Source organism: Theropithecus gelada, chromosome 9, assembly GCF_003255815.1.
Source record: "Theropithecus gelada isolate Dixy chromosome 9, Tgel_1.0, whole genome shotgun sequence".
Lineage (NCBI taxonomy): Eukaryota > Metazoa > Chordata > Mammalia > Primates > Cercopithecidae > Theropithecus > Theropithecus gelada.
In genome coordinates, this window is record NC_037677.1 from 24225931 (window position 1) to 24251863 (window position 25933).

General features: G+C 37.4%; 1 protein-coding gene across 1 annotated transcript in view; it reads right to left on the minus strand.

Moving 5' to 3' along the window:
- The window catches only part of GPR158 (G protein-coupled receptor 158), a 426327-nt gene that overhangs the window by 21029 nt on the left and 379365 nt on the right, over positions 1–25933 (minus strand). Inside the window, exon 7 of the mRNA XM_025397555.1 lies at positions 14484–14722. Coding sequence (XP_025253340.1) covers positions 14484–14722 — 239 coding nt within the window. The remainder of the gene's footprint in view (positions 1–14483; positions 14723–25933) is intronic.

Below are 25933 nucleotides of genomic sequence, written 5' to 3' on the forward strand. Positions count from 1 at the left end.
GGGCTCATGTAAACTTGACTTTGTAATTGGTCTAATTGTCCCACAGAACTGATATTTGTGGTTTCTTTGAATAAAAATAGAAATTGATCCTCCCAGTCTTAAAATTTGAAAAGGTTACATTTGTCATATCTGAGTTCCTTTTTTAGGAAACCAACCATCAGTCCTCCAGATAGTATCAAGGAGCTGAAACTTACCAGATCACTGCATCTGGACAATGAGACACCAGATCCCTCACCCATTGTGATTGCCTAACCAACCACCTGCTTCTTCTTGATCAACTTCTCTTTGTTACCCCTCCCTGATTCCTGTTTTCCACATACGGTTACATTTCTTCCCTGCTATATAAACCTCTAATTTTAGTCAGGAAGACGGAATTGAGACTGATCTCCCATCTCCTTGGCTATAGTCCTTGATTAAAGCCTTCTTCCCTGGCAATATTGTTGTCTCAGGGATTGGCTTTCTGTACAGTGATCAGTAGGACCTAGACTGAAACCCTGGCATTTCAGTGACAGTTTCACCTGTGTTAATACATTCTTCGTAACAGTAACAGGTTTGTTTTTCTGAAACTCCATTTTGATCGTATCAGGACTTGTTCACATCTGTGCCACTGCATTTGGGTTAACCCAGTCACATCTCCATTAGAAGGTTCATGCATACTGGGCTGGGTGTGGTGGCTCACACCCATAATCCCAGCACTTTGAGAGGCTGAGGCAGGTGGATCAGGCTAGTTAGTAGTTCAAGACAAGCCTGGCCAACATTGGTGAAACCCTGTCTCTACTAAAAATTCAAAAATTAGCCTGGCATGGTGGCACGTGCCTGTGGTCCCAGTTACTCAGGAGGCTGAGGCAGGAGAATTGCTTGAAACCAGGAGGTGGAGGCTTCAGTGAGCTGAGGTCATGCCACTGCACTCCAGCCTGGGTGACAGAGTGAGATTCTGCCTCAGAAAAAAGAAAAAAAAGAAAAAGAAAAGATTCTTGCATACCTACTTACAACCCTGGAAATAATTCCTGTCCCAAAGGAAGACCTTATGGCTTTACTTTCAAGGCTGTCTTACTGCACAGCCTTCATGTTAGCTGCCCACATTGCTTTGACTTTATTTTTGCTTGTGGTTGACCTTGACTTCTACTGTGGTCTCTGGCCTTCGGGTTAGCCTCCTGTGAGGCGTCAATGCGTCTTCATTCAGAAATTTTCAGTGGCTCACTATTTCACAAATCCTGTTATCCTGGCATTCCTAGCCCTCTACAATTTGACTTCATAATATATATCTAACATGACATCTCAGTACTCCCCAGCATAAACTCTTTGAGCAGATCTAGAAGGTCTCTTTGTCCTCTGAACACTCCAAATCTCTCTCTCTCTATATATATATATAAAATATATAATTATATATATTAATTATATATATATATATAGTTGTTGTTGAGACAGGGTCTTGCTCTGTTACCCAGGCTGGAGTGTAGTGGCGTGATCTTGGCACACTGTAACCTCTGCCTCCAGGGTTCAAGTGATTCTTGTGCCTCAGCCGTCTGAGCAGCTGAGATGATGGGCATGAGCCACCATGCCCAGCTAATTTTTGTAATTTTAGTAGAGACGGGGTTTTGGCATGTTGGCCAGGCTCATCTCAAACTTCTGGCCTCAAGCAGTCCACTCACCTTGGCCTACCAAAGTGCTGGGGTTACAGGCGTGAGCCACTGCTCCTCGCCCTTCCAAATCTTGGTCTTGCTTCTGAGCTATTGGTCTTGCTCACACTATTGCTCTCATTTCTAGTGGGAGCTAGAATTTCAGGTGGAAAAATCGTAATCAATTTTTCAATGTCCAATTCAAGTCCTGTTTCTATCACAAAGCCTCCTGAAATTATTCTAACCTACACTGAATTTTCTTCCCTCTAGTATCTTTATAGTTTTTATGTATATGGCACAATGCAGAGAATAATGCCACCCAACATATAATTGGAAGAAAATTGTTCATGGGGTCTTGTTAGTTGACACCCATCCCAACTAGTTATGAACTACGGGGCAGGAACTAAGTTTTTCAGTTTCTTTTCTCCCTTTGCCACATAGATGGTAGCAACAGTACTGGGACAATGTAGATAAGATTTAGTAAATAATTGTTGAGTAAGTCTAAATGATGTCAGTTTCATGTTTAAGTCATTAGAGATGGAGACTTTCTGTTACCTTGCCCCTCCATCTAACATTGCAGGGCCTGTGAAAGGAAAATAAGGAAGAAGCCATTAGCCTACAGTTTCTATTTACTTGCATAAGGGTTGCAGGCATACAAACAGAAACTAAAGGTAGAAGCATTCTTTGTAACTGATTAATTGTGAAGGAAGCTTTAGCCAATCATAGACAGCCAAATAGCTGATTGGTTTTGTAACCTGGGACCTTCCACTGGACAATATCCAAATAAGGCAAACACCTAGCTCTGGCCAATCAAGTAGTTTATGTTGTTTGGTTTTGTTTTTTAAATTTTGCTTCCATCTCCAGCCTGTAAAAGTTCAATGCTCAGGCTGCCACAGCAAAACCCACAACCTCCCTTTGGTGTTGGTGCTTCCTGATTCATGAATTGATCTTTGCTCAGATAAACTGTTAGGTTTTATTTTGTCTCAAGTTTTTCTTTAAACAGGCCTATAAGTGATCTAAAGATCATACTGGCATCATTAATTGTGTTAATCTGAAACTGATTACTGAGTTTGTGGTACTGTGCTTGGCACAAAAGAATGGTGACTGCAAAAGTATTATTAAGTACCACTAGGACAAAAATATGCTGTAGTGGAAGGATTCACATGTAGCTGCATTATGAAAACAGTATCTCCTGCTACTTACACAGTTTTTACATAATGTTATACTGAAGACTCAGAAAAAGAAAAGTAGTTATCAGGTTAATTAGTGTGCTACAATGGAGAATTATATTTAAAAATATAAGACAAAATAAGATTTCTCATAATAGCTCAGTTTGAACATAAAATCATTTCATTAGCAATATCAAACAATGTGCTGTAGCTGAAAAACAATTTATTATTCAAAGTACCAATTAAACTAAATGTGATATATAAAAGTTGTGCTTGGGGAAAAAAAATCAGTTTCATATAATTAACTTCAGACTAGCACTGCAATTAGTAAAGAAAGTATGCAGATGTTACCAAATTTGCGGTGTTATTACGTGGGAGTTGAAATATGTTTTGTGCTTCTTCTTTAGAAAATAATTTCTGATGTTAAATAATTTTGATGAAAGGCATGAGTATAGTTACAAAAAGGATTGCATTTATATTTCGAGATCCAAATAGGGCTTTCAGAAACTGAAGTCTTTTCTTTTTAATCTGCATGGAATAACACTCAGTTTAAAAGTTAACTACCATAGCCTTTGAAGAATTAATATACTATAAGGAAACTATTTTCAAGTGATTTTTTTTTCAAACGGCTGGGCCAAGCAAGGAAATGAAAAGTAGTATAAATTCTTTGACACTGAAGATGCTCCAGTTCCATGATCCTAGACTACCCACAAAAGCTGAGAGAAAAACAACTTCAAAGTGCAAATGCCACTCAAGCTGTGGTACTCCGATTTACCGTGCTGCAAAGGCATTTTGCATTAATGATATTTTACCCTGCTTGGCCCCATTAAAAATTATCTTTACACGACATAAATAAGTATATAAATGATAAAACGTTTAGGTTTTATTTCCCAAGTGTCTCTTTTAATGTCCTCTTCTATTTTTCTCTATATCCTATCTATTTAAAAACTTCATGGTTAAGGTGAAAAAATTTTTTTACAATTCTACCCAGGTTAACTCATTTTGTTTTCTTTCTAACAACAGAGTGGGTGGCACAGAGGTTATCACTACGTGTTAAATCAAACAACTTCAGTAATTCTTGAATACCTTCAATTTCAGAATTCTAGGGTTCAGCTAGTATAAAGAAGCTTGAATATAAATAATAAGCATTTATATTATATTATAAGCCCTAGATATTCTGGGTGGTTATCTGCCTTTTCTTTGGTTAAAATAAAGCCAATTATGATTACACTGATTAAAACAATGAGAATGTCTCTTCTTTTTTTTTTTTTTTTTTTTTTTGAGACGGAGTATTGCTCTGTGGCCCGGGCTGGAGTGCAGTGGCCGGATCTCAGCTCACTGCAAGCTCCGCCTCCCGGGTTCACGCCATTCTCCTGCCTCAGCCTCCCGAGTAGCTGGGACTACAGGCGCCCGCCACCTCGCCCGGCTATTTTTTTGTATTTTTTAGTAGAAACGGGGTTTCACCGTGTTAGCCAGGATGGTCTCGATCTCCTGACCTCGTGATCCGCCCGTCTCGGCCTCCCAAAGTGCTGGGATTACAGGCTTGAGCCACCGCGCCCGGCCAAGAGAATGTCTCTTCTATTCAATGAGAATGTCACTAATTAAGTTACAAGTGACTTTATTAGACCATGTAGTGAACAGGTACATTTCTGAGTGTTTCTGCTGCTGGGAAGCAGGTAGTTGGTGAGCTGCTGTTATTCTGCGGGCCTTTAAAGTCAGTTTATTCAGCTCCGAGACAGAGAAGCACGCAGAAGACGTCGCAAGTACAGTGCATTTCACAACTAGGACAATGGAGGCTGGGTGTATGTTCCCTTCCCAGCTCTCTGGAAGCACGAAGCTCCAGGATGGGCGGGATGGGCTATACGATACGTCTGCAGAGAACGTCCATTCTCCAGCTTCACTCACCCCGTGAGCAGCAGATTGGAGGCCGGAATCCGAGTCTCTTAGTTCCTGACCAGTGCTCCCTAAATGACATTCTTGACTGAGATTTTCTTAACCCTTGGAAATATTGTTATCCTACTGAAGAAAACAAATATTTTTTCCAGGTAGCAATTGTTTGTATTTAGAACAGCTGATACATTAATTAGAATTGAATAGCCTGTAGTAATTAAAGGAGCTCTCCTCAGAAGTACTTTTTGTCCCCTCAATCTGATTTCATACCTGACATCTGTTGAATGGACCGAGCACTGTGCTAAATGTATTTTGTACATTATCTACCTTTGTGAAGGTTTTATTGTAGAACTTGTGACTCCTTTAATAAGGCAGGGGTAACAATTTTGAATTCTGAAATGTCAAGCTTGGGTCAGAGATACTGTTGGGAACACTGAGGAGTAACACAGTCAGTCATAGCAATGGTATGAAGTCACAGAGTGACTTGATTATTTCTATTCTCTTACCACTCCCTCGGAGCTGAGGGCTCTCTGAGGCCAGAATGATTGGGAGTGGCCACACAGGCTGGCTTTTCTTCATTGCTTCTGTTCACACATTGCTAGAATGGGGACCAAGATTTTTTTCCTTATTCTCCATTGCATCTTAAGTAAAAAGGGTGTAGAGGGTTCTCTCTCTCTGGCATATCCATTTTTTAGTTTCACATGGGGTGACAGAACTCTGGCAAAACTCAGCTGCCTCAGAGCTTATGGATACACATTAAAGAGTGGGGACATGATGAGCTCACAAAGGCAGACTCGGATGGAAGTCCTCTCAGAGCACAGGGTCCAGGTCAGACGAGCAGGTTGTGTCTTCCATTTCCTCTCTCTCTCTGATACGGCTTGGCTGTGTTCCCACCCAAATCTCATCTTGAATTGTAGCTCCCATAATTCCATGTGTTGTGGGAGAGACTCCTCACCCCACCATGGGAGATAACTGAATCATGAGGGTGGTTTCCCCCATACTATTCTCGTGGTGAATAAGTCTCATGAGATCTGATGGTTTTATAAAGGGAAACCCCTTCACTTGGTTCTCATTCTCTTTGCCTGCCACCATGTAAGACATGTCTTTCACCTTCCACCATGATTGTGAGGCCTCCCCAGCCATGTGGAACTGTGAGTCCATTAAATTTTTTTTTTAATACCCAGTCTCAGGTATGTCTTTATCAGCAGTGTGAAAACGAATGAATACACTGTCATTTGCATGGGTATTGTTGTTATTAGGGGAGGGAGCTGGATATGGGATCACTTGCTGCTATTATCAAAGTGTCTTTCTGCCTTTTGATCTTTTATGAAAGCCTAGTGGCTTTGACTAGTGATCTGCCTTCCCTGGGGCTGCATCACTAGAAATTCACACATACTATTTGAAGTGCTAGCTGGAGGGCTACCATGAAGACTGCTGTGGGGGGTTATTTATTTATTATTCACATTCTGCCTTTGTGGAAAACTGTTACACTTCTTTGAGGCACAGTTATTTGAACTATGCTAAAGGGCAAAGAGAAAGTAAAGCACTTTTCAGAAGAGGTGGTATATAAATAAGAACTCCCAGTTCCATCATTCTGAAGACACTCAAGCAAGTGCTTTGAGAAGCATATGTAGTTTCTAGTGATATAGCCCTAAGCCAAGACAATGTGGTCAAGCTTTTATCCTTTGATTGAAAATTTAAAATACTTGTTAAGGTCACACATGGTGTCTCATGCCTGTAATCCCAGTAGCTTGGGAGGCTTGGGAGGGGAGATTGTTTGAGGCCAGGAGTTTGACACCAGCCTGGTCAACACAGCAAGTCTGTCTCTAATAAAAATAATGTTTTAAAAATTAGCTGGGCATATGGTGGTGCACCTGTAGTCCCAGCTACTTGGGAGGGTGAAGCAGAAGAATGGCTTGAGTCCAGGAGTTTGAGGCTGCAGTGAGCTATGATCACATCACTGCACTCCAGCCGGGGTGACAGAGGGAGACTCTGACTCAAAAAAATGTTTTTAAATAAAAATATATGTTTAAAATAGTAACAAGTAGTGCAGTGTGCATTAAGGCATATGATATACTAGAATAAAAGAAAATATACATAATGAACCTAAATAAAGAACATTAATCTGTCAGATGAAGAGGAAGTCTAATCTATTTTCTGTAACATTCATTAAATGGTGCTTATATCACATTTCACCTGCCATAATAAAGCCTAATCTTCTAGGGTAATTAGGTATTTAAAACCTTAAAAACAATTGCTATTTTAGAATTTCCTTATATAACTCAGCAAGAGAGTTGCTGTATTTTTCTCAGTTCTTTCTAAACATTGGCATATGACTAATTAAATTACTGAACACACTGCCTAGTTTTTGTTTTTTTTTGTTTTTTTTTTTTGTTTTTTTTGGTGTGTGTTAAAAATATTGCACCAGGAAAGGGAAGAACAAAGGAGAAAAGCATGTCAATAAAGAAGAATAAAGACTGTATTTTCTATAATGGCAATATTTTATGTGAAATCCATGGAAACTAATACTTTTGAACAGTGAACTAATCAATGCTGGAATTCACTAAAAGACAAATATTTAAAAATTTCCAAATGGAATTAGACTCAAGCCTATCACACCTGTTTAATTATTGCTTGTATTTTCATTTACGTCTTTCTTTTCAATGTGGTGAATAAAATACGTAACAAGCGATGTCAAGCTCTGAGTTTCCAGAACCATGAGACTCCTCATGTATCATCGGACTTTCACAACTATGAAGAGGTGGAAGGTAGGGGGAGAGAACTGAATTTATAACAGGGTTCCTATCAGGGAACAGTTATTAGATCATATAAACGCTGTTGAGAAGAGTTAGGCTATATCAGTGATACAGACAGACAGAATTACAGGAGATAACAGAGGACAAATAGAAGCCTAGATAGGGCTTTTTGGATGTATTCTTATGCCAGGAGGGCAGTAAAATACATTTATTCTCAATCACATAACTTTTTATAACATTCTGTCATCACTTAACTTCTGGTAACTTCTGGAAGAAACTGTGGAAACAGCTCAGCGCTTACCTGGGTCAATATTAAAGTTTGATGCACAGATTTAGTCACAGAAGGAAAGTTCTAAATGTCCTCAATGCTACCATTTATTAGCTACTTTTTTTGCGGTCTTGTTGTTTCTTGCAGGTAAGGTAAGAATCTGCCCGCTTGTTCTAGCTTATCTTGGTCACTGGTTCTGCTTCAGTATCTTCAATGTATGTTCTAAATGTGTAATCACAAATTGAGTGCTATTCAACTACATATGTCAATGGATGAACTCCATTACATCACAACCTCTGTTATTAAATAAATATATTTTCAATTTGGGTGCCTCATACTGGAGGACCTGCCTGCCTGGGATATCTAAACTTAGGTGTCAAGATGTGGTCTACTTGACTCTAGGGGTGAAATTATTAACAGTTAATTCAGGCATGAGAAATCAATTCTTACTTGTCAGTTTGTATTATCCAATTAGAAAACTCATAGGGGAATAAAGTTTTGACTTTTTAATATGACAAGTTTAATGCTATTGCAAAATATCCTGAACATGGACAACTGACTGCCAATTTACCAACCAGGGTAGGAAGATTTAGGGAAAAAAAAAATTATGACAGTCGTACTACCAACAGTTTCCAAAATGAGTATGACATGATACATTGGTTTATTTTCTTCATTAATTTAGGAGAATGTTTCCCAGTCTCAACCCCTTTATTCTTTTGTTATTTCATTTTTATTTATTTATTTTTGAGACAAGAGTCTTGCTCTGTCACCCAGGCTTGAGTGCAGTGGTGCCATCTTGGTTCACTGCAAGCCCTGCCTCCTGGGTTCATGCCATTCTCCTGTCTCAGCCTCCCGGGTAGCTGTGACTACAGGCATCCACCACCACACCCCGCTACTTTTTTTTTTTGTATTTAGTAGAGATGGGGTTTCAGCGTTTTAGCCAGGATGTTCTTGATCTCCTGACCTTGTGATCCGCCCGCCTTGGCCTCCCAAAGTGCTGGGATTACAGGCGTGAGCCACCGTGCCCCGCCAACCCCTTTATTCTTTAGATAGCTCTAGGACAATAGTGAAATAATCAAAATATTCCTTAAATCTATTATATTCTGCTTCAATATTTGTAATTACACTATGTAATATGTTTTATAGTTTTCCTTTGCCATGCAAGTTTGTACCAATCTATTACGACCGTTGGAGAAGTCAAAGGTAGAGTTTCATAAAATGGCCGGCAATTATCCATTGGTTTCTATAACTTGCTCCAAAATACCTCCCCCCAAATTTGAACATATACATTTACCATGAAAATGAAGCTGGGACAAGTGTATGACTTCCACAGTCTTTGGCTTTAACATGTTTCCTCATACTGGTCTAAGTCTGACAATAGAAAATATCACAAGATGAAGACAGCTGACTGCTTTGTTCTTTCAACAAATATTTTTCAAGATCCTACACCTGTCAGGTTCTGTGTGTCAGGGATAAGTGTGAACAATGTAGGCCATGTTGCTGAGGAGCATGTAGTTACAAGAGGGAGGAGCAGATGGAAATACTCTTTTGTCTTCAGTGAGCTACAGAAAATACATTTAAATGTACTCAGAAAAATGCAGGGTACTGAGTCATATAATGATGAGTAGTGTAAGTACTATAGTATGTATTGTTATTATAGATGTACATGATTCTCAAAACGGTATGGCAGTTTAAATATTTATAGGAATTATAATGTAGAAATGTCTTGGAACATCCAAATTTTAAAATTCTCTTTCCACCAGATGAATAAAGTCATTTGTTAAGAAAAACTGACTACTCTGCCTGAAAAGCACTTCTCACATTGTCCAATGTCCATGTAGCAATGTCCTTATCCTTATTTTTTTCCATTAAAGCTTATCTCTTTTTTAATACAGGACAAACAAAATAATTGAAAATTATCAATGGATATAAATGACAATGTGATTCTGAAAGCCATTTTCCCCCTTCTATGTTTTAAAATAATTTCCTCAAGAAGACACTGTGGCTCTTGTAGCTTCTGAGATTTTTCCAACCTATTTTCTATACGTGTTTTCTCTTTTGAAACACTGTGGTAGGAAAGTCATCTATCTGAGCAGTTTTGGAGCAGCCCCGTGCAATGAGCAAAAATAGAATGAACCCGGTCTTTGAATGTATGATCCATATTTCTAACTAGAACTCTACTTCACTGGAAAAACTAGTAGTTCACTCACTCAAATGATTTCTTATTTTGAAAAAGGGATTGTTTTTGATGGGTAAAGCTGATCCAGAACGCAAAGGTACCAATATATTTATCATCACTTTTTCTTTTTTTCTGAACGAGCTCTTGACACTAATGTAAGTGCATACAGCTTCTTGAGAAAGATTTCCCATCACGCTCATGGTTAAGCCTATTTCCTCCCTCTCTACAGCCCCTTCCTACATGGGAACATTCCCGCTTAGGATCCAGGAAATAATTTAGTGTTCAGCAGTACAGGTTTTCTAGCTGACTGAAGATATATGGATTTATTTTTGATTAACAGTCTGAGTATCAAAACCATGTTACTTATAGAGCTCTATAAAGAGACTGTAAAAAGGCACACACTACACATTAGAAGCCATTAAATTGAGAGGTTAAATATTGATGCTGCATGCTGAAAGAGAAATAAATGAAAACTTTTATTAGGATAGTGTGAAAAATAATTACAACAACCACATGTCTCAGATTTCTCAAGACAGTCCTAATTCCAAATATTCTTTTTTAAAATTATGTGCCTTGACTTTTTTTTTTTTTTTAGAGAACAGTGTCACTATAGGATGAGCACACTATGGGGACTAATGTGTTACAGTAGTTTATAGGACAAAAACAATGACTGTGAGATGACAAAAACACCACCAAAAATTTAATTTCCTCTTACTTCTTGGTCCCTGCACTCTCATCACGAGTCTTGATTTTCTAAGAGACCCTAATGTTATCGCCTAACATCTTTAGGCGTATTAGTTTAATTTCTGCCTCTTAAGTTTTGATACTTCTATCTCATTCCTGAAGCCATGACCTAGATCCTACCACTAGAATCAGTCTCTTCTCTTAGTTTCTTGGTACCTCTTTAACTGAGACCTGGTTATTGCCTAAGGAACTGCATGCCCCGCAGCCCTCTCAAGCTATGAATCTTCATTTTCTCTTGCACTCTCTATCTCAGGGTCGTCATTACTCTCTATGTCCTCTTTCCCAGAATTATTCAAAATTAATGTCTTTTTAAAATGCCCATTTTCTTTTCATAGTTCCAATACTGCAAGTGGAAAAATCTGCTGCCTGGTAAGCTTCCTCTCTGGAGGAAGTAAAGTAAAGTACAATGGAGTACAAAGGAGCAGTAAAGTACAATGAAAGCAATCTGAAAAGAGCTATTGTAGAGGGGGTAAATGAGCTAGAAATGGGTTGTGATCAGAATGGCGTTCTTCATAACTCAGGAATGGAAAACCAAATCGTGTATGTCCTCATTTATAAGTGGGAGGTGAGCCATGGGCGCACAAAGGCATACAGAGTGGTATAATGGACACTGGAGACTCAGAAGGAGTTAGGGGGTAAGGGATAAAATACTACAGACTGGGTACAATGTACACTACCTTGGGTGACAGGTGCAATAAAATTTCAGACTTCATCAGTATACAATTCATCTATGTAACCAAAACCACCTGTACCCCCAAAGCTACTGAAAAAAAAAACACAAAAAAACAAAACAGTTCTTCAGTGTCTTCAACGAGTGACTTGGAGGTAGGGGAGTTTTATATAACAGAAAGTTCACATAAAGTGAGAATGGCCACTGGAGATGAGGGTGCCAAAATGTTAGATGAGTCTGGCACAGGTTGTGGTGTTACCTTAGATAATATGAAGGAGAAAATATAAGAATAAATGTGGATATGGGAAGATTTAATAGATAAGAAGGCAGGAATTTGAAGATATTTCTATTGTATGGGTCCTGTTTATTATTTTTTCAAATAGAAGTCATCTACTAAGAGAAAAGAGAAACATGGAGAGTTTGGAGGTATGAAAAGAGGATTTGAAATAATAATTGCGAAGAATGTTCTAGTGTTTGATCCAGGGGAACAGTAAGAGTGAATGGAATGGCCAGGGCACTATTGAGATTAGTTATCTTTATGTTCTCATAAGTTCATCTGATTCCCTCCAAAGAGTCAGCAGTTCTGTACTTTAGAGTAATATGAGAATCACCTGAATGCTTATGAAACACAGATTGCTGTGCTCCACTATCCGGGAGTGTCTGATTGAGGAAGTCAGAGTGGGTGCTAAGAATCTGCATTTCTAACAAGTCCCCAGGTGATGCAGCTGCTGTGGGTTCTAGGACCACACTTTGAGAGCTGCTCTTTCTCCTTTCTAATGATTCCAACTCCCCAACCCCTGAATTTGGTGAGTTTGGTACATTTCACTTAAAAAAAAATACATCCTTATAGTCATCTTGATTGAATTTACTGATTCATTATATCACTTTTCTGTTTCTCTAAATTTCTCTAAGACATTTTCAATAAACGTAACCATACAGTATTATTAACAGTATATTTAATAAACTCACAAGAAACTCAACCATCCAATGTATTCTGACTGGAATGCAGCGGCGTGATCTCGGTTCACTGCAATCTCTACTTCCCATCTCCACCTCCCAGGTTCAAGCAGTTCTCATGCCTTGGCCTCCTGAGTAGCTGGGATTACAGGTGTGAGCCACTGCCCCACTCCTTCACTATTTTTTTTTTTTTCTTTTTTTTGAGACAAAGTCTTACTCTGTCTCCCAGGCTGGAGTGCAGTGGCATGATCTCGGCTTACTCCAACCTCCACCTCTTGGGTTCAAGCGATTCTTCTGCCTCAGCCTCCCAAGTAGCTGGGATTACAGGAGTATACCACCACGTCTGGCTAATCTTTGTATTTTTAGTAGAGATGGTGTTTCACCATGTTGGTCAAGCTGGTCTTGAACTCCTGACCTCATGATCCACCCACCGCACCTCCCAAAGTGCTGGGATTACAGGCGTGAGTCACCGCGCCTGGACCTTCACTATTCTTATAAAATGAATGTTCTTTATGCCTCTTTACGGTAATGTAAATATTACCCATGGTTAATAGAACTTGTCCTTTATAAAAGGTTCCTGAGTTCTAGTCCAAACTGCTATCTCCTTTTACTAAACTATTGCACCAAGAATATTCACCACTTAACTTTGCTTTTTAATAATTCTTATGCATCTATGTGAATCAATAAGCTACCTAATGAAAGGAATAATGACTATACAGGTTACTATCAATTATATATTTCTGTATATTTCTACATAGAAATCATGAATATGATCCTCTTTGGAGGGCAAAATAAATTTTTAAAGGTCTCAAATGCATCTCAATTTCAATGCATAAAAAATTCTTGGTGAACAGGCCATGCTCTCTGCTTGTTTGTCATCATGTATTTTGAGGGTTTGTTGGTTTTTTTTTAGGGGGAGGGGTTTTTTTTTTTTTTCTTTTTGTAAAACAGAAAAATAAAAACTAGTGGCCTTTGCTTCATAATAATACAAGGAAATGATTTTTCCTATTTGGTTAACTTGCATTGAAAGCGTAAAATAATGTTAGGGTGAGTAGAAATTTCTTATCTATACAATTTTATTTTCATATCTAGACTAAAGCCAAGATCAGAATCGCTTCCTACCCTAGTGTCATGATTTATCTTCTGATAGTTATATTACCCAAAATATAATAAGCTTTATATATAATAATCATTCTCTTTACATACCCATATTGCTTCACTATTGCAGATACTAGGTTTATAAGATTCCTAAAATATCTTGCCCAGAAAAATGTTCCTCCATTTGAACTGTAAACTCAATATACATTGTATTAGCTTCCAGCAAAAGACTAGATGTGAATATTTAGCCAACAATTGCAAAATATGAGGGGGACAAAAAATGGGTCAAACTCATGTTTCTGTTTTTTATATCTGCCAAAGACAATTAAGGTTTGTCCTGTGGCTTACTGAGGGGAACAACAATAAAATATCCCTTTTTTTTTGTATGTTTAGAGACTTAGCTTAAAATAGACTAATATTAGCAACAGAAAAATTCCTGTGTATTTTCCTCATCTTTTCAAAACACTGGGCTGCCAGAAAAATAATCTGTGTTTTGGGTCCAAGCCATGATGCAGCTCTTGAAAGTCCTCCAGGTTCTCAGCCACATAGCACTTACTACATTCATGGAGCGTGGCTTAGTCTTTGTGTAATTCTATACCTCCAGAGATAAAAATTATAAATAAGTTATCTTTTGAGGTCAGCATAGGAAAGATAGATTAATCAGAAATTTTGCAGAGACAACCTTTTTCCAAAGAGTGCCCTAGACACCAAGTCTGATATATCATAGGGCCAACATTTTATCTTAAACAGCGTGCTTCCTTTTTTCTCCCAAGTAAGGAAATATAGATCAAGAGAATAGTTAATATTAATCAAATGGGGACCAACTGATAAGATCGAAAAAAGTAAGCTCTTTATACACAGAAGTTGCCATTATTCACTTCATTTCTCCTTTCTGATTTATTTGATTACATTTTCTCAACAAAGCTATATGCCTTTGAAAAACAATAGAAACGTCCAGAAAAAAGTTTGCATTTCACATGCCATTACTACCATTTTCATGTTACTTTACCAGAATTACATTACGTGAGATTAGTTTAGGCTTTACAAAAGAGTCTGGCAAGACTTTTAAAGAAGCCAGTTTTAATGCTACTGAAAAATGGTAAGACCATCACACAAAACAAGTGACCACATACCAACTGCTGTCATGTAGTCCCAGCGGTCAATGAGGCACATATTGAAGATGAGGTGATCAGATGTTTGCCCCTGGCCAATAAGTGAAATCTGTTTCTCCAAATTCTGGCACACAGATGAAGTCCAGCCAATGAGAAACCAAAACACTACCAAGAGTATTACTGCCAGCATCCTCATTACCCGTCCACCAGTCATATACGGAATTCGTTGAGCCGTTCGTGAAAGAAACACCTTCAAAACCCTAGAAAAGCAAAAGTTCAAATGTGAAAGCAAACCTAACATTCAGGAAGTATAACTCTAAAATAACTTATTTTTCTAGGTAAAATGTAAACCCACCAAAATCTAGCTAATCAGAGTTTGCTTTGTTTTGTATTTTTGTTTTAGAGACAGGGTCTCGCTATGTTGCCCATGCTGGAGTGCAGTGGCTATTCACAGGCACAATCATAGTGTACTGCATCCTTGAACTCCTGGCTCAAGCATTCCTCTTGCCTCAGCCTTCCAAGTAGCTGAGACTTCAGGCACATGCCACTGTGCCTGGCTTATGCAGAGTTTTAACATGACAAAATCCAGAAACAGTATTGCTCTTATTTTTATTTAATTTTATCTTAGTTTATCTTCCAGTAGTAAAACAAATATCTTTCATTAGAGTCCATTAGGTCAATAGGTTCATACATAATGGGAGGTCTTTGAGCGTGTCTTAATATTTCAAGGAAAATTCTCAGGACTTGAGAAAGATCCGTATTCAAACATTGCTCAAACAAGGTTTCTGGGGGATCAAAAAATAGTCCTGAAAGTAAGTGGTTGTATTTTACAATATTATACTAACTCAAAAAACTTCCTTCAACCAGTTGTTTTTATAGTAGAATGTTATTAAAGGTATTTTCTGAAAATCATTTCATATTACCTACTTTCATGGTCATTTTATCATATTACCAAAAATAATACGAATAATAAAAATGAGAGAAATATTTAAACACTAGGTAGACTAAATAAGGTGATTGCATTAAGGAAGAAAATTGGGATGGCCTATAGGAAATGTGATTTTTAAAAACTAAGAGTTTTTTCTGTATATATCTCAGATGAAGAGCCAGAGTTGAGAACTACTAGATTAGATGATATCTAAGCACTGTTCTATCTCTAAATAATGTGTGAAGACAAAGTGCACCCTTACTATAGGAATTCTCTACCCATTCTTCAATTTCATTTCTAGAATATTCTCAGCTGATTTTAACTCCCTACCCTATTCTTATATTTGATGTCACAAAATTATGATTTGACATAGACCACCATGAGTGGTTTATGATACTGTGAGAGTATCTGTAACCAATTTCCATAAAGCATTAAAAAAAACACATTTTCTCAATGTTCTATTCTCTCCTTCACTTCATTCTTTGAATAATTTTAAGTCAAATGAATTTTTTATAAAGATTATTCTAAATCCAGAAATGAAGCCAATACACCTGAAATAGCCTTGATGTACTATGCTATATTGTTCCTCCATATAGAGACCTTTGGCAATTCTCCTTGAATTAACACAACACATCCATTAAATTAACCCCACTGTCCTTCAGGACAGAGGGAAAAGTTATTTAATTATTAACAAAATACTTCTCAATTTTTCTGTGGAACACTGTCAGAAATACAGTAACAAATACGAGTAATACAGAAGATCTCTTAACCATGCTCCATCTCATCAGTTCCCCAGATTAACAGTTACTCTCCATTCTGTATATGCAATGTATTAAGTGCTATCCATGTCATAGTGAATGCTAACACTGGCGAATGCTAACACTGGCACTATGCCTAAGCACTTCTGCTCCAACCAGTTTAATTACTATTTGTTATGAATCAGGTGTATTTGTTCCCAAATTATGCCCACTGTTATAATTAAATATTAAATAAAATAATTATACATGGTTACGAAACAAAAGGAGACTATTTTTTTTAAGATGGAGTCTCGTTTTGTCACCCAGGCTGGAGTGCAGTGGCGTGATCTCGGCTCACTGCAACCTCCACCTCCTGGGTTCAAGTGATTCTACTGCCTCAGCCTCCCAAGTAGGTGGGAGTACAGGCATGTGCCACCATGCCTGGCTGATTTTTGTATTTTTTAGCAGAGACGGGGTTTCACCATGTTGGCCAGGCTGGTCTTGAACTCCTGACCTCAGGTGATCTGCCCGCCTTGGCCTCCCAAAGTGCTGGGGATTATTACAGGTGAGAGCCACCATGCCCAGGCAAGGAAACTTTTTCTATGAAATCTCTCCTGAATGTTTTGGAAAGATAAAAATAAAACATTAAAATAAAATGTTAACTTAGTGGAAGTGAAGAAATTTTAAAATAGAGAGTGGTCAATAAACAAAAAGCTAAAAAATTTCTACACTCAGATTACTTCAAAAAAATTTAACACAATGCAGTAGATAATACATTTTGGTGATTTATGCTATAGAGAGAACAATGAACTCTAAATATCAAACCCATAGTCAAAAAGAAGCCTTATTTCAAAAAGACTGGTGAGTGATTGTGTTTTAAATTACAGTATCTATATAATTTTTTAATGCTTTTCTACTTTAAAAAACTTCAACAAATTGACCAAATATAATACTAAGTCCAGTTATATTGGATAAGAAGGTTTCTATTGTAATTGGCAGATTAAAAGATTCAAGAAGTCTACCTTAGAAATAGAAATTTCTTGGAAAATTAGTATTTGCCAGTTCCAATGTTTTCTGTAGGAGAAATTTGTAATCATAATGTACACATATTTGTTTCTGGTTGAACCTGGATGAATTCTAAATTTTGAATGACTACATTCTCCGGAGACAACCTGACCCACTTTTCTTCCATAGTTTGGCAAGGGCAGAAAAAGAGAAAATGGTTCCAAATTCTAGCTTTACTCTTAATGTAAACATTTTAAATATAATAAACATTTACACAGTGACAACCATATGTTAGGCATCATGCTAGGCAATGTGGAAGGTATAAGATACAATTTTTGTCTCTAGAAACTTACAATTTAACTAGAAGTAAGTTTGCAAATAGCTACCATGTGCAATAGCTAACATTATATATTGTACGTGGCTAGCAAATCTAACCCAATAGAATAGGCAGTATTTGATCTGGGCTTTGGGGGATATCAATAGGTAGAAATGAAGGAAAGTGGAAAATGTATAAGGGGATATTCTAATTGACGGGAATCAAAAGCAGGGAAATGCAAGCTGTCTTTAGGGACAGTAGGGGGAACAGGTTGACAGGAAGCAAAGTTTGGTTCTCAATACCCAGCAACTCCTAGGGAGTTTTCAAGTTAAGGCAAGGAGTTTTCATCAGCTTGAGAGTGCTTCAGAGAAAAAAATAGTTATGAACTATATATTCTTTCCATGGTCAAAATGTGATAAATATATTTTTTATACTTGTTTCACAATTCCCATTGAAACTTTAAATCTCATAGAGAGCTAATACTGGATTTGTTAAGTAACTGTCTCCTTTAAAATACTTCTTAATCAGTTAAGTTTTGTCTTTTGCAAAGGAAATCTATGATTCCAGTTATAGTAACTTTTACTCAAATCTCATTTCTAAATTATCAGAAATGTTTGTTTTCTAGCTGGCCCTTTGGGTATTTATTGTATAGCTTGAGAATTCAAGATTTTAAAATCCCTATAATCTCATTTCAAGAGAGCAGAACCAAAGCAAAATCCCTCATGAGTCTTCCATTATTGATTTTGTTGGCTTTCAAATAATAGAAAACATAATAAACACAACTCTACACTTCAATCTAAGCATTTCAGGATATTGGTTTTTGTAAAATGGAATAAGATGCATTTTTCTAGGATTGTCTGAAAAGCCTACAGGTCAGACTATAAAAAAGAATAGGCAGACATGCATTTGTATGAAATACAACTGTAGAAAAAATTTCAAATCATTGGACTTCCTATATGGATGACTTTTCCACTATTTTTTCACAGCTAAATCTTCAGGAGACCATGAGTTCAGAAGGTTTCACTATTTCTGAAGGAAAGCCCAACATATATGGGAAGACTGCAAGAAACATCCAAAATTTAATATGAAAAGGCATATTTAAAAGGCACATTCAATTTTCATTATTAATAGCAGACAAATTCATGGAAATCATTGTGAAATGATAAAATGGGTAACCCAGAAATTGTCATCATGTTCATCTGCCTATGCGTTCTTATTTTCTAGACATTTCTGGTTCAAGCTATACAGCTCACCATAAGAACTTGTACTTGGGTTACCCATTACCTTCCTCCAAGAGTGAACTGATGTTGTTCACTTCTTATTTTACATGGTCTCTCCCTAGCTTTTGATGTGGCTGGAACCCTCAGCTTCCATGATGTCACACTCTCTTGGTTTTCTTCCTAGTTCTCTCTTCCTACTTTCTTCCCACTTCTTGGCTAGCTGCTTTTCAATCTCTATTGCAGACTTCTCTACCTCAGTCTTCTCCTTAAATGGCAGTGTTTCCAAGGATCTCCTAAATGTGGCCACATTATATTATTACTCCATATTGCACCCAAGCAACTCCATTGGCTCCCCTATCTCAGTTATCATCTATATGCCAGCAAGTCCTACCTCTGTACCTCCAGTTCAGATCACTCTCTTGGGCTCAATCCCTGTATACTCAGGGGCCCACCGGACATCAGCAGGGCCTGACACAAAATCACCCCTCTCTCCACTCCTTCCTTCTCCAACCCACTTTGCTGTTCTCCAACCTACATTTGCTGTTGTATTACAGCCCTGTCTAACTACGAAGCAGAAGCTTAGGAATAAACTTGGATTTTTCTCCCTTATCCACGTTCCAGCAATCAAATGAATCATGAAGAATTTAATGTCTACCTCTTAAGTATCTTTCAAATTCTTCTATTTTTCTCCATCCTCACTGCCACTATACAGCTCCTAGCCACCAATTCATTCCCTATAGTAGCTTCCTAACTAGTCTCCTTACTGGTCTGGCCCACCTTCAATCCACATTCTATGATGGATAACATGGTCTTTTGCTATTGTACATCTGATCATGTTGCTTCCCTGCTTATAGTCACTGGCTCTCCACGAAAATTTAGTATGGTAAAACACTTCTAAAAACTGGTTCCTCCTCACCTCTGCAGCCACATCTCTCCACACTCTCTACATCCTATAGTTCTGCAGGTCCCTCTGGATGACATGCAGTTATCCTCTATCTGAGCCTTTGCCCTCAGCTTTCCTCACCATCCCTCCTCCTACCTATACAAACACAGTGTTTTGCTAAATCCTATATCTCCTTCATGTCTCAGTTTAGATGTTACTTGCCATTGACACCAGCACTTACCAAACAAGTAGCATACATTTTACCTAAAAACTTGGTACAAATGAGAACTCTTGGATCCCACCCAGACCCACCGACTCTGAAACTCTGGAGGGATGGTCCAACAATCTATTTTAACAAACTTTTCAGGTAATTTTGATGAAGGGTAAAGTTTGAGAGCCGCTGCTCTAAGCAATTCTTCCTATCAGATCTAAGATTGGTGTAGGTGCCTTTCCAATAGGCTGACCGCTCTAGCCTGCCAGGTAGAGTTTTCAGTCTTTACTATGCCGATGACAGAATGCAAGGCTTCTAATAATAGTTCTCCATTTTCAGAACATTTGCATTTGTATGTGATTTTGCAGCATCTCTTCTATTTATAAAAAAGGAATGAAAAAATATATATCCTCAAGCCATCCAGTCTTCTGTCTGATTACCTTAACTGGAATGATCCTAATGTCCTGAGTTTCTTCATTAGAGTCTAATTTCTATTAATCTTACTGTGTTCATAGAAATTCCAGAGAAGAAATGCTTGAGATAAAAGGTATGAGGTGACACTTCTTGTAACTTTAAAGCCAATCAATTATTGACAAGAGTACCGAGAGCTAACAATTCAAAAAGTGCTGGAGGCTTCTGCCTGTCATTCTGCTTTTAATGGTGACAAATCCCCATGTTCATTAAGCTTTTCATCAATTTCTCAAAATTTCATTTTCAGAAGTAAATTAAAGTTACTTCTTGGTCAGTGGATGAATTTTAGTTAAATACTTAAAAAGACTGGCATCACCGGCACAGAAATAGGTTTTAGATGCTTATCAGACATGAAGTTCTACAAGATTATTATGAGTATATTAAGTAATTGCTATTATAAGAAAGAAAATCCACAACTGGGTTCTAAATATATTGACATATTTTTTGTCAGTTTTTGTGAGCTGCATGAGTTCTCATATCTCATAGTGTTTTTCCTTGTTTCTCACCTTTTTTCTTTAATTGAAGGTAGATGGAATAAGGAAGAATAATTAAAAAAGGAAGGAAGGAAAGAAGGGCTGCAAGACTGTTACAAGTCATATCTTAGATGGTTATGAGAGGTGGGGCCATCTGGGCTTCCTGGGTTGAGTAGGGGCTCAGAAAGCTGTGAAACTCACTCATTTCCTGTATCAGGACTTAACTTTGGTCCTGGATGAATAATATTGAAGATATATGCTTAAAATATCCCTAACATCAGAATTTGTGCATGTGTTTTCTTCCCCAAGAAAGCTATAAACAGTGAAAATTTTGCTGTAAGCTTCCCTGTGTCCTCTCTCCCTTTGCCCTCCCCCAAAACTAAAAGGAATGTTAACTGCCCATTTTTCTGTGACCAGCAGACCTTATCTATGCTCCCAATTCCAATTACTTGTAAACATACTTTATAAAGTCCTGTAAGATCCTGTCTCCTTTGCCATGCTGCTGCAAGGTCATAAAGTAGATAAAAACCTAAGTTGCAATTCCGGTTTTCCTCAAAATCTAAGACACGTCACAAAATAATTTACTGGCTTTGTTTCTCGCTCTAGTAACATCTTCCCGCCACACATATTTCCAACATTAAAGAATTTCAAAGACAATTGTATAATCTGACTCTGGCTACCCATTCAAGAACCCTTCCACACTGTGGAAGCTTTGTACTTTCACTTGGCTCTATAAAGCCTATGGCTTTTTCTCACCCTCGGTCCATGTCTCTTATCACTCGCATGGTCAGCCGCCACCCCAGTTCTTTGGTGTGGCTAGGCAAGAACCTTAAGCGTTACAGTTAGAGCTGAAAGGACCTCTCCGTATTATCTATTCTGATCCCACTAATGTATAAGAGACAACTCTTTTTATTTATTTATTTATTATTATTATACTTTAAGTTCTAGGGTACATGTGCATAATGTGCAGGTTTGTTACATATGTATACTTGTGCCATGTTGGTGTGCTGCACCCATCAATTCGTCAGCACCCATCAACTCGTCATTTACATCAGGTATAACTCCCAATGCAATCCCTCCCCCCTCCCCCCTCCCCCCTCCCCATGATAGGCCCCGGTGTGTGATGTCCCCCTTCCCCATGATAGGCCCCGGTGTGTGATGTCCCCCTTCCCGAGTCCAAGTGATCTCATTGTTCAGTTCCCACCTATGAGTGAGAACATGCGGTGTTTGGTTTTCTGTTCTTGTGATAGTTTGCTAAGAATGATGGTTTCCAGCTGCATCCATGTCCCTACAAAGGACACAAACTCATCCTTTTTTATGGCTGCATAGTATTCCATGGTGTATATGTGCCACATTTTCTTAATCCAGTCTGTCACTGATGGACATTTGGGTTGATTCCAAGTCTTTGCTATTGTGAATAGTGCCGTAATGAACATACATGTGCATGTGTCTTTATAGCAGCATGATTTATAATCCTTTGGGTATATACCCAGTAATGGGATGGCTGGGTCATATGGTACATCTAGTTCTAGATCCTTGAGGAATCGCCATACTGTTTTCCATTATGGTTGAACTAGTTTACAATCCCACCAACAGTGTAAAAGTGTTCCTATTTCTCCACATCCTCTCCAGCACCTGTTGTTTCCTGACTTTTTAATGATCGCCATTCTAACTGGTGTGAGATGGTATCTCATTGTGGTTTTGATTTGCATTTCTCTGATGGCCAGTGATGAAAGACAATTCTGAGGCCCAGTGAGGGGGAGTCATTTATCTAAAGCAAAACAGTCAGTAGCAAAATCACCTCAAAACTCCTATCTTCTTACTCTCATGTGAGTACTTTTTTCAGTTACAGTATTTTACCAAAATAGAACTATCTAGCACCTGGTTCAGGGCCATATCTTTTAAAAGCACAACAGGAATCTGCCTTTCCAAACATGCCACATTTCCTCTACTTTCCTATATGCTCTTTTCTCTCTAATCTAGATGCTCGTACCTTTGAATGCCATTCCGTCTATCTAAACTGATTCAAATCCCACTTATCCTTGTAGATTCATCTCAGGAACCTCATCCAATTTACATTTTTGTCTGACAGTTCCAGGCCACAAAATTTTCTCCAATTATCACTATTATTCAGTTGATATCTCCTATGCCCTTGTAAATCTTCCTGAAGTTGGGAGATGTTTATTTTCTAAGCCGCCACATAATCTAGCACATGAAGGCAAGAAGATTTAATTGACCAGTTAGTTAAACATGTCCTTCTGACAGTATGACCAGCAAGAAAAGTTTTATGGTTGATACAGGATCCCAGAAACTGGAAGAAGCAGGGTAAAATGGAATTTGGAAGAATTTTGATAACAATATAGGATGTGAGAATAAACATTAGCTCCTGTTATGTGTCAGTATTTTGCTAAATCAAAGAGGTTCAATGCTGAAAATGGCAGTTATTTACCTGTTTTCATGTTCATTATAACTCAGTAAATATAAATGAACAGGCAATTTAAACACAATCTCAAAAATGATGGCGTAGGGAACTTCAAAAGTCTATCAGTTCATAAAAACAATCAACAAACTAGCAAGAACTGTTAGTCAACTTTTTTGGAATTCTAGAAACTACTTAGGAGCTTATAGAAATGAGAGGGATACTTAAGAAAAAACAAAAACACAGCTGAATCTGAGTAAAAGAGCTATGCAGCATTTTAACTTACTTTGATTCTATCTCATGCTCCTCAGCTCAATGACGGCTTTCAAGACATCTGCGTGCTCAGGACAGGTACCAAGTACTAGAGGAGCACAATGGACCTTATTTTCAAAGAACTGCTGTTTATTTTGACCTGGCTGGTGGATCCCTGAAAGAGTGGCTCAAAGGGCTTGCTTTTGTTTTACCCAACTGCTAATTTTCCTAGGGCTGACAAAGTTAGCGGGGGTCATTTATCTAAAACATTTAAAGGCAAATGGATTAGTCAGTGCTACCCAGGACAATGAATAATGGTTAAGACAAACAATAGACTAAACAAAAAGATTGTGAAGAAGGAATGGGAATGAGATGATCTGGGGAATAAGAGCACTGAAAAGTACCAATATATTTCTAGGAATCTAGAAGCCTGGAACATTCTCACAAAAGGCATGAGAAGGGCCCAAAGCTCTCATCTCCTGCTGACCTCAGGCTCTGCACATGCAGGAAATACAGGCTTATGTGTGTTGAAGACATACCCAACACACAAATATGCAGTTCATCTGCAAATAATTCAGATTTTAAAAAGTATTTTTTGGTCCAAGTTTTATGAAAATCTCTGTTGAATTACCAGCTGACTACTAACCTAACAGAAAAGAGACTTCAATGGCCACACAAAACAAAGAATATAGACTATAAAAGTCACTTAACAAACAAGCCTGAAAAGGATGGAGAATCTGATTTTTAGATTTACCAGAATATAATATTCAAAATGTTCAGCTTCTAATAAAAAATGAGGCACGCAAAGAAACACGATTATACAGTCCATAAGCATGAAAAAAAAAAAAAGACACTAATAGAAACGATACCTGAAGACATCCAGGCATTAACCTTATGAGATAAAGTTTATTAAAATTTTTTTGCAAATTCTGATACTTTAATCTTTTGTCCATATCACAGAAGTTATGTACATATAATTTTAAATTTTTTAAATTGACACATTTATGGGATACAGAATGATGTTATGATGCACATAATATGTAGTGATCAGATCAGGGTGATTAGCATATCCATCACCTCAAACATGTATAATGTCTTTGTGTTAGCAACATTCAGTATTCTCCTCCTAGCTACTTAAAACTGTGTAATATATTATTGTTAACCAGAGTCATCCTACAGTGCTATGGAACATCAGGGACAAAGTCTTTAAATGAACTGTCTTATGCTCAAAGAGGTAAAAGACACTATGGACAAAAAACTAAAGTCAACCAAGATAATGATGTCTCATGAAATATAGAATATCAATAAACATAGAGAAATAATAAAAAAAGATCAAATAGAAAGTCTGATAAAGCAAAATAAAATTTCTCATTTCAGAAAAATTCACTAAAGTGGTTCAACAACTGGAGGGGCTTGGCCAGGCAGAAGAACAAATCAGTGAACTTCAAGATAAGGCCAATTGAGATTATCCAGTCTGAAAAGCAGAAAGAAAAATGAACAGAGCCTAAGAGACCTGTTGCATACCATCAAACATACCAATATATGCATAATGGGAGTCCCCGAAAGACAGAAGAAAGAAAAAGAGAAACAATATTTGAAGAAATAATAGCTAAAACTTTCCAAATGTGATGGCAGACATGAATCTAAACATCCAAGAAGCTCAAGGATAAAGTAGGATAAACTTAAGGAGACTCACACTAAGATACAGTATAATCAAACTATTAAAATTTAAAATATTGAAAGCATTAAGAGAAAAGCAACCCATCACATACAAGGGATCCTCAGTAAGATTAAAAGCTAATTTCTTATCAGAGACCATAGGGGCTGGAGGAAGTTGAATGATGTATTTGAGAAGGAGGGGAGGGGAGGGAACCCTGCCAACCAAGAATTCTATATCTGAAAAAACTCACCAAAATTGAAAAAGAAACTAAAATATTCCAAGATAAGCAGAAATGGAGAGAATTTGTCACTAGCAGAATTGCCCTATATGAAATAATGGGAATTCTTTAGGTTAAAATAAAAGGACTATAGACCATAACTCAAATGCATGTAAAGAAATGAGAGACACTGGTAAAAGTAACTACATTGATAAATATAAAAGTCAGTATTAATACTCTTTTTCCTAAATGATTTAAAATACAGATGCATAAAACAATAAGTACAAATCTGTTAATGAGTTCACAATGCTTAAAGATATAATTTGCAACAATAAAAATGTAAAAGAGCATAAAGATTCATAGGAGCAAAGTTTTTGTATACGTCTGAAACAAAGTTGGTATTAATTTGAACTAAACTGTTATAAATTTAGGGTATTAACTGTAATCTCCAGGGCAACAACTAAGAAAATAACCAAAACATATGTAGTAAAAGAAACAAGAAGGGAATCAAAATGATACACTAAAAACTATTGATTTACCAAGCAGGCAGTAATGGTGGAACTGAGAAACAAAATGGATATAAAATATATAAAAACAAATCACAAAAAGGAACAAGTCCTTCCTTATGAGTAATTACCTTAAATGTAAACTAAAAGGTAGAAATGGTAGAAGAAATTTT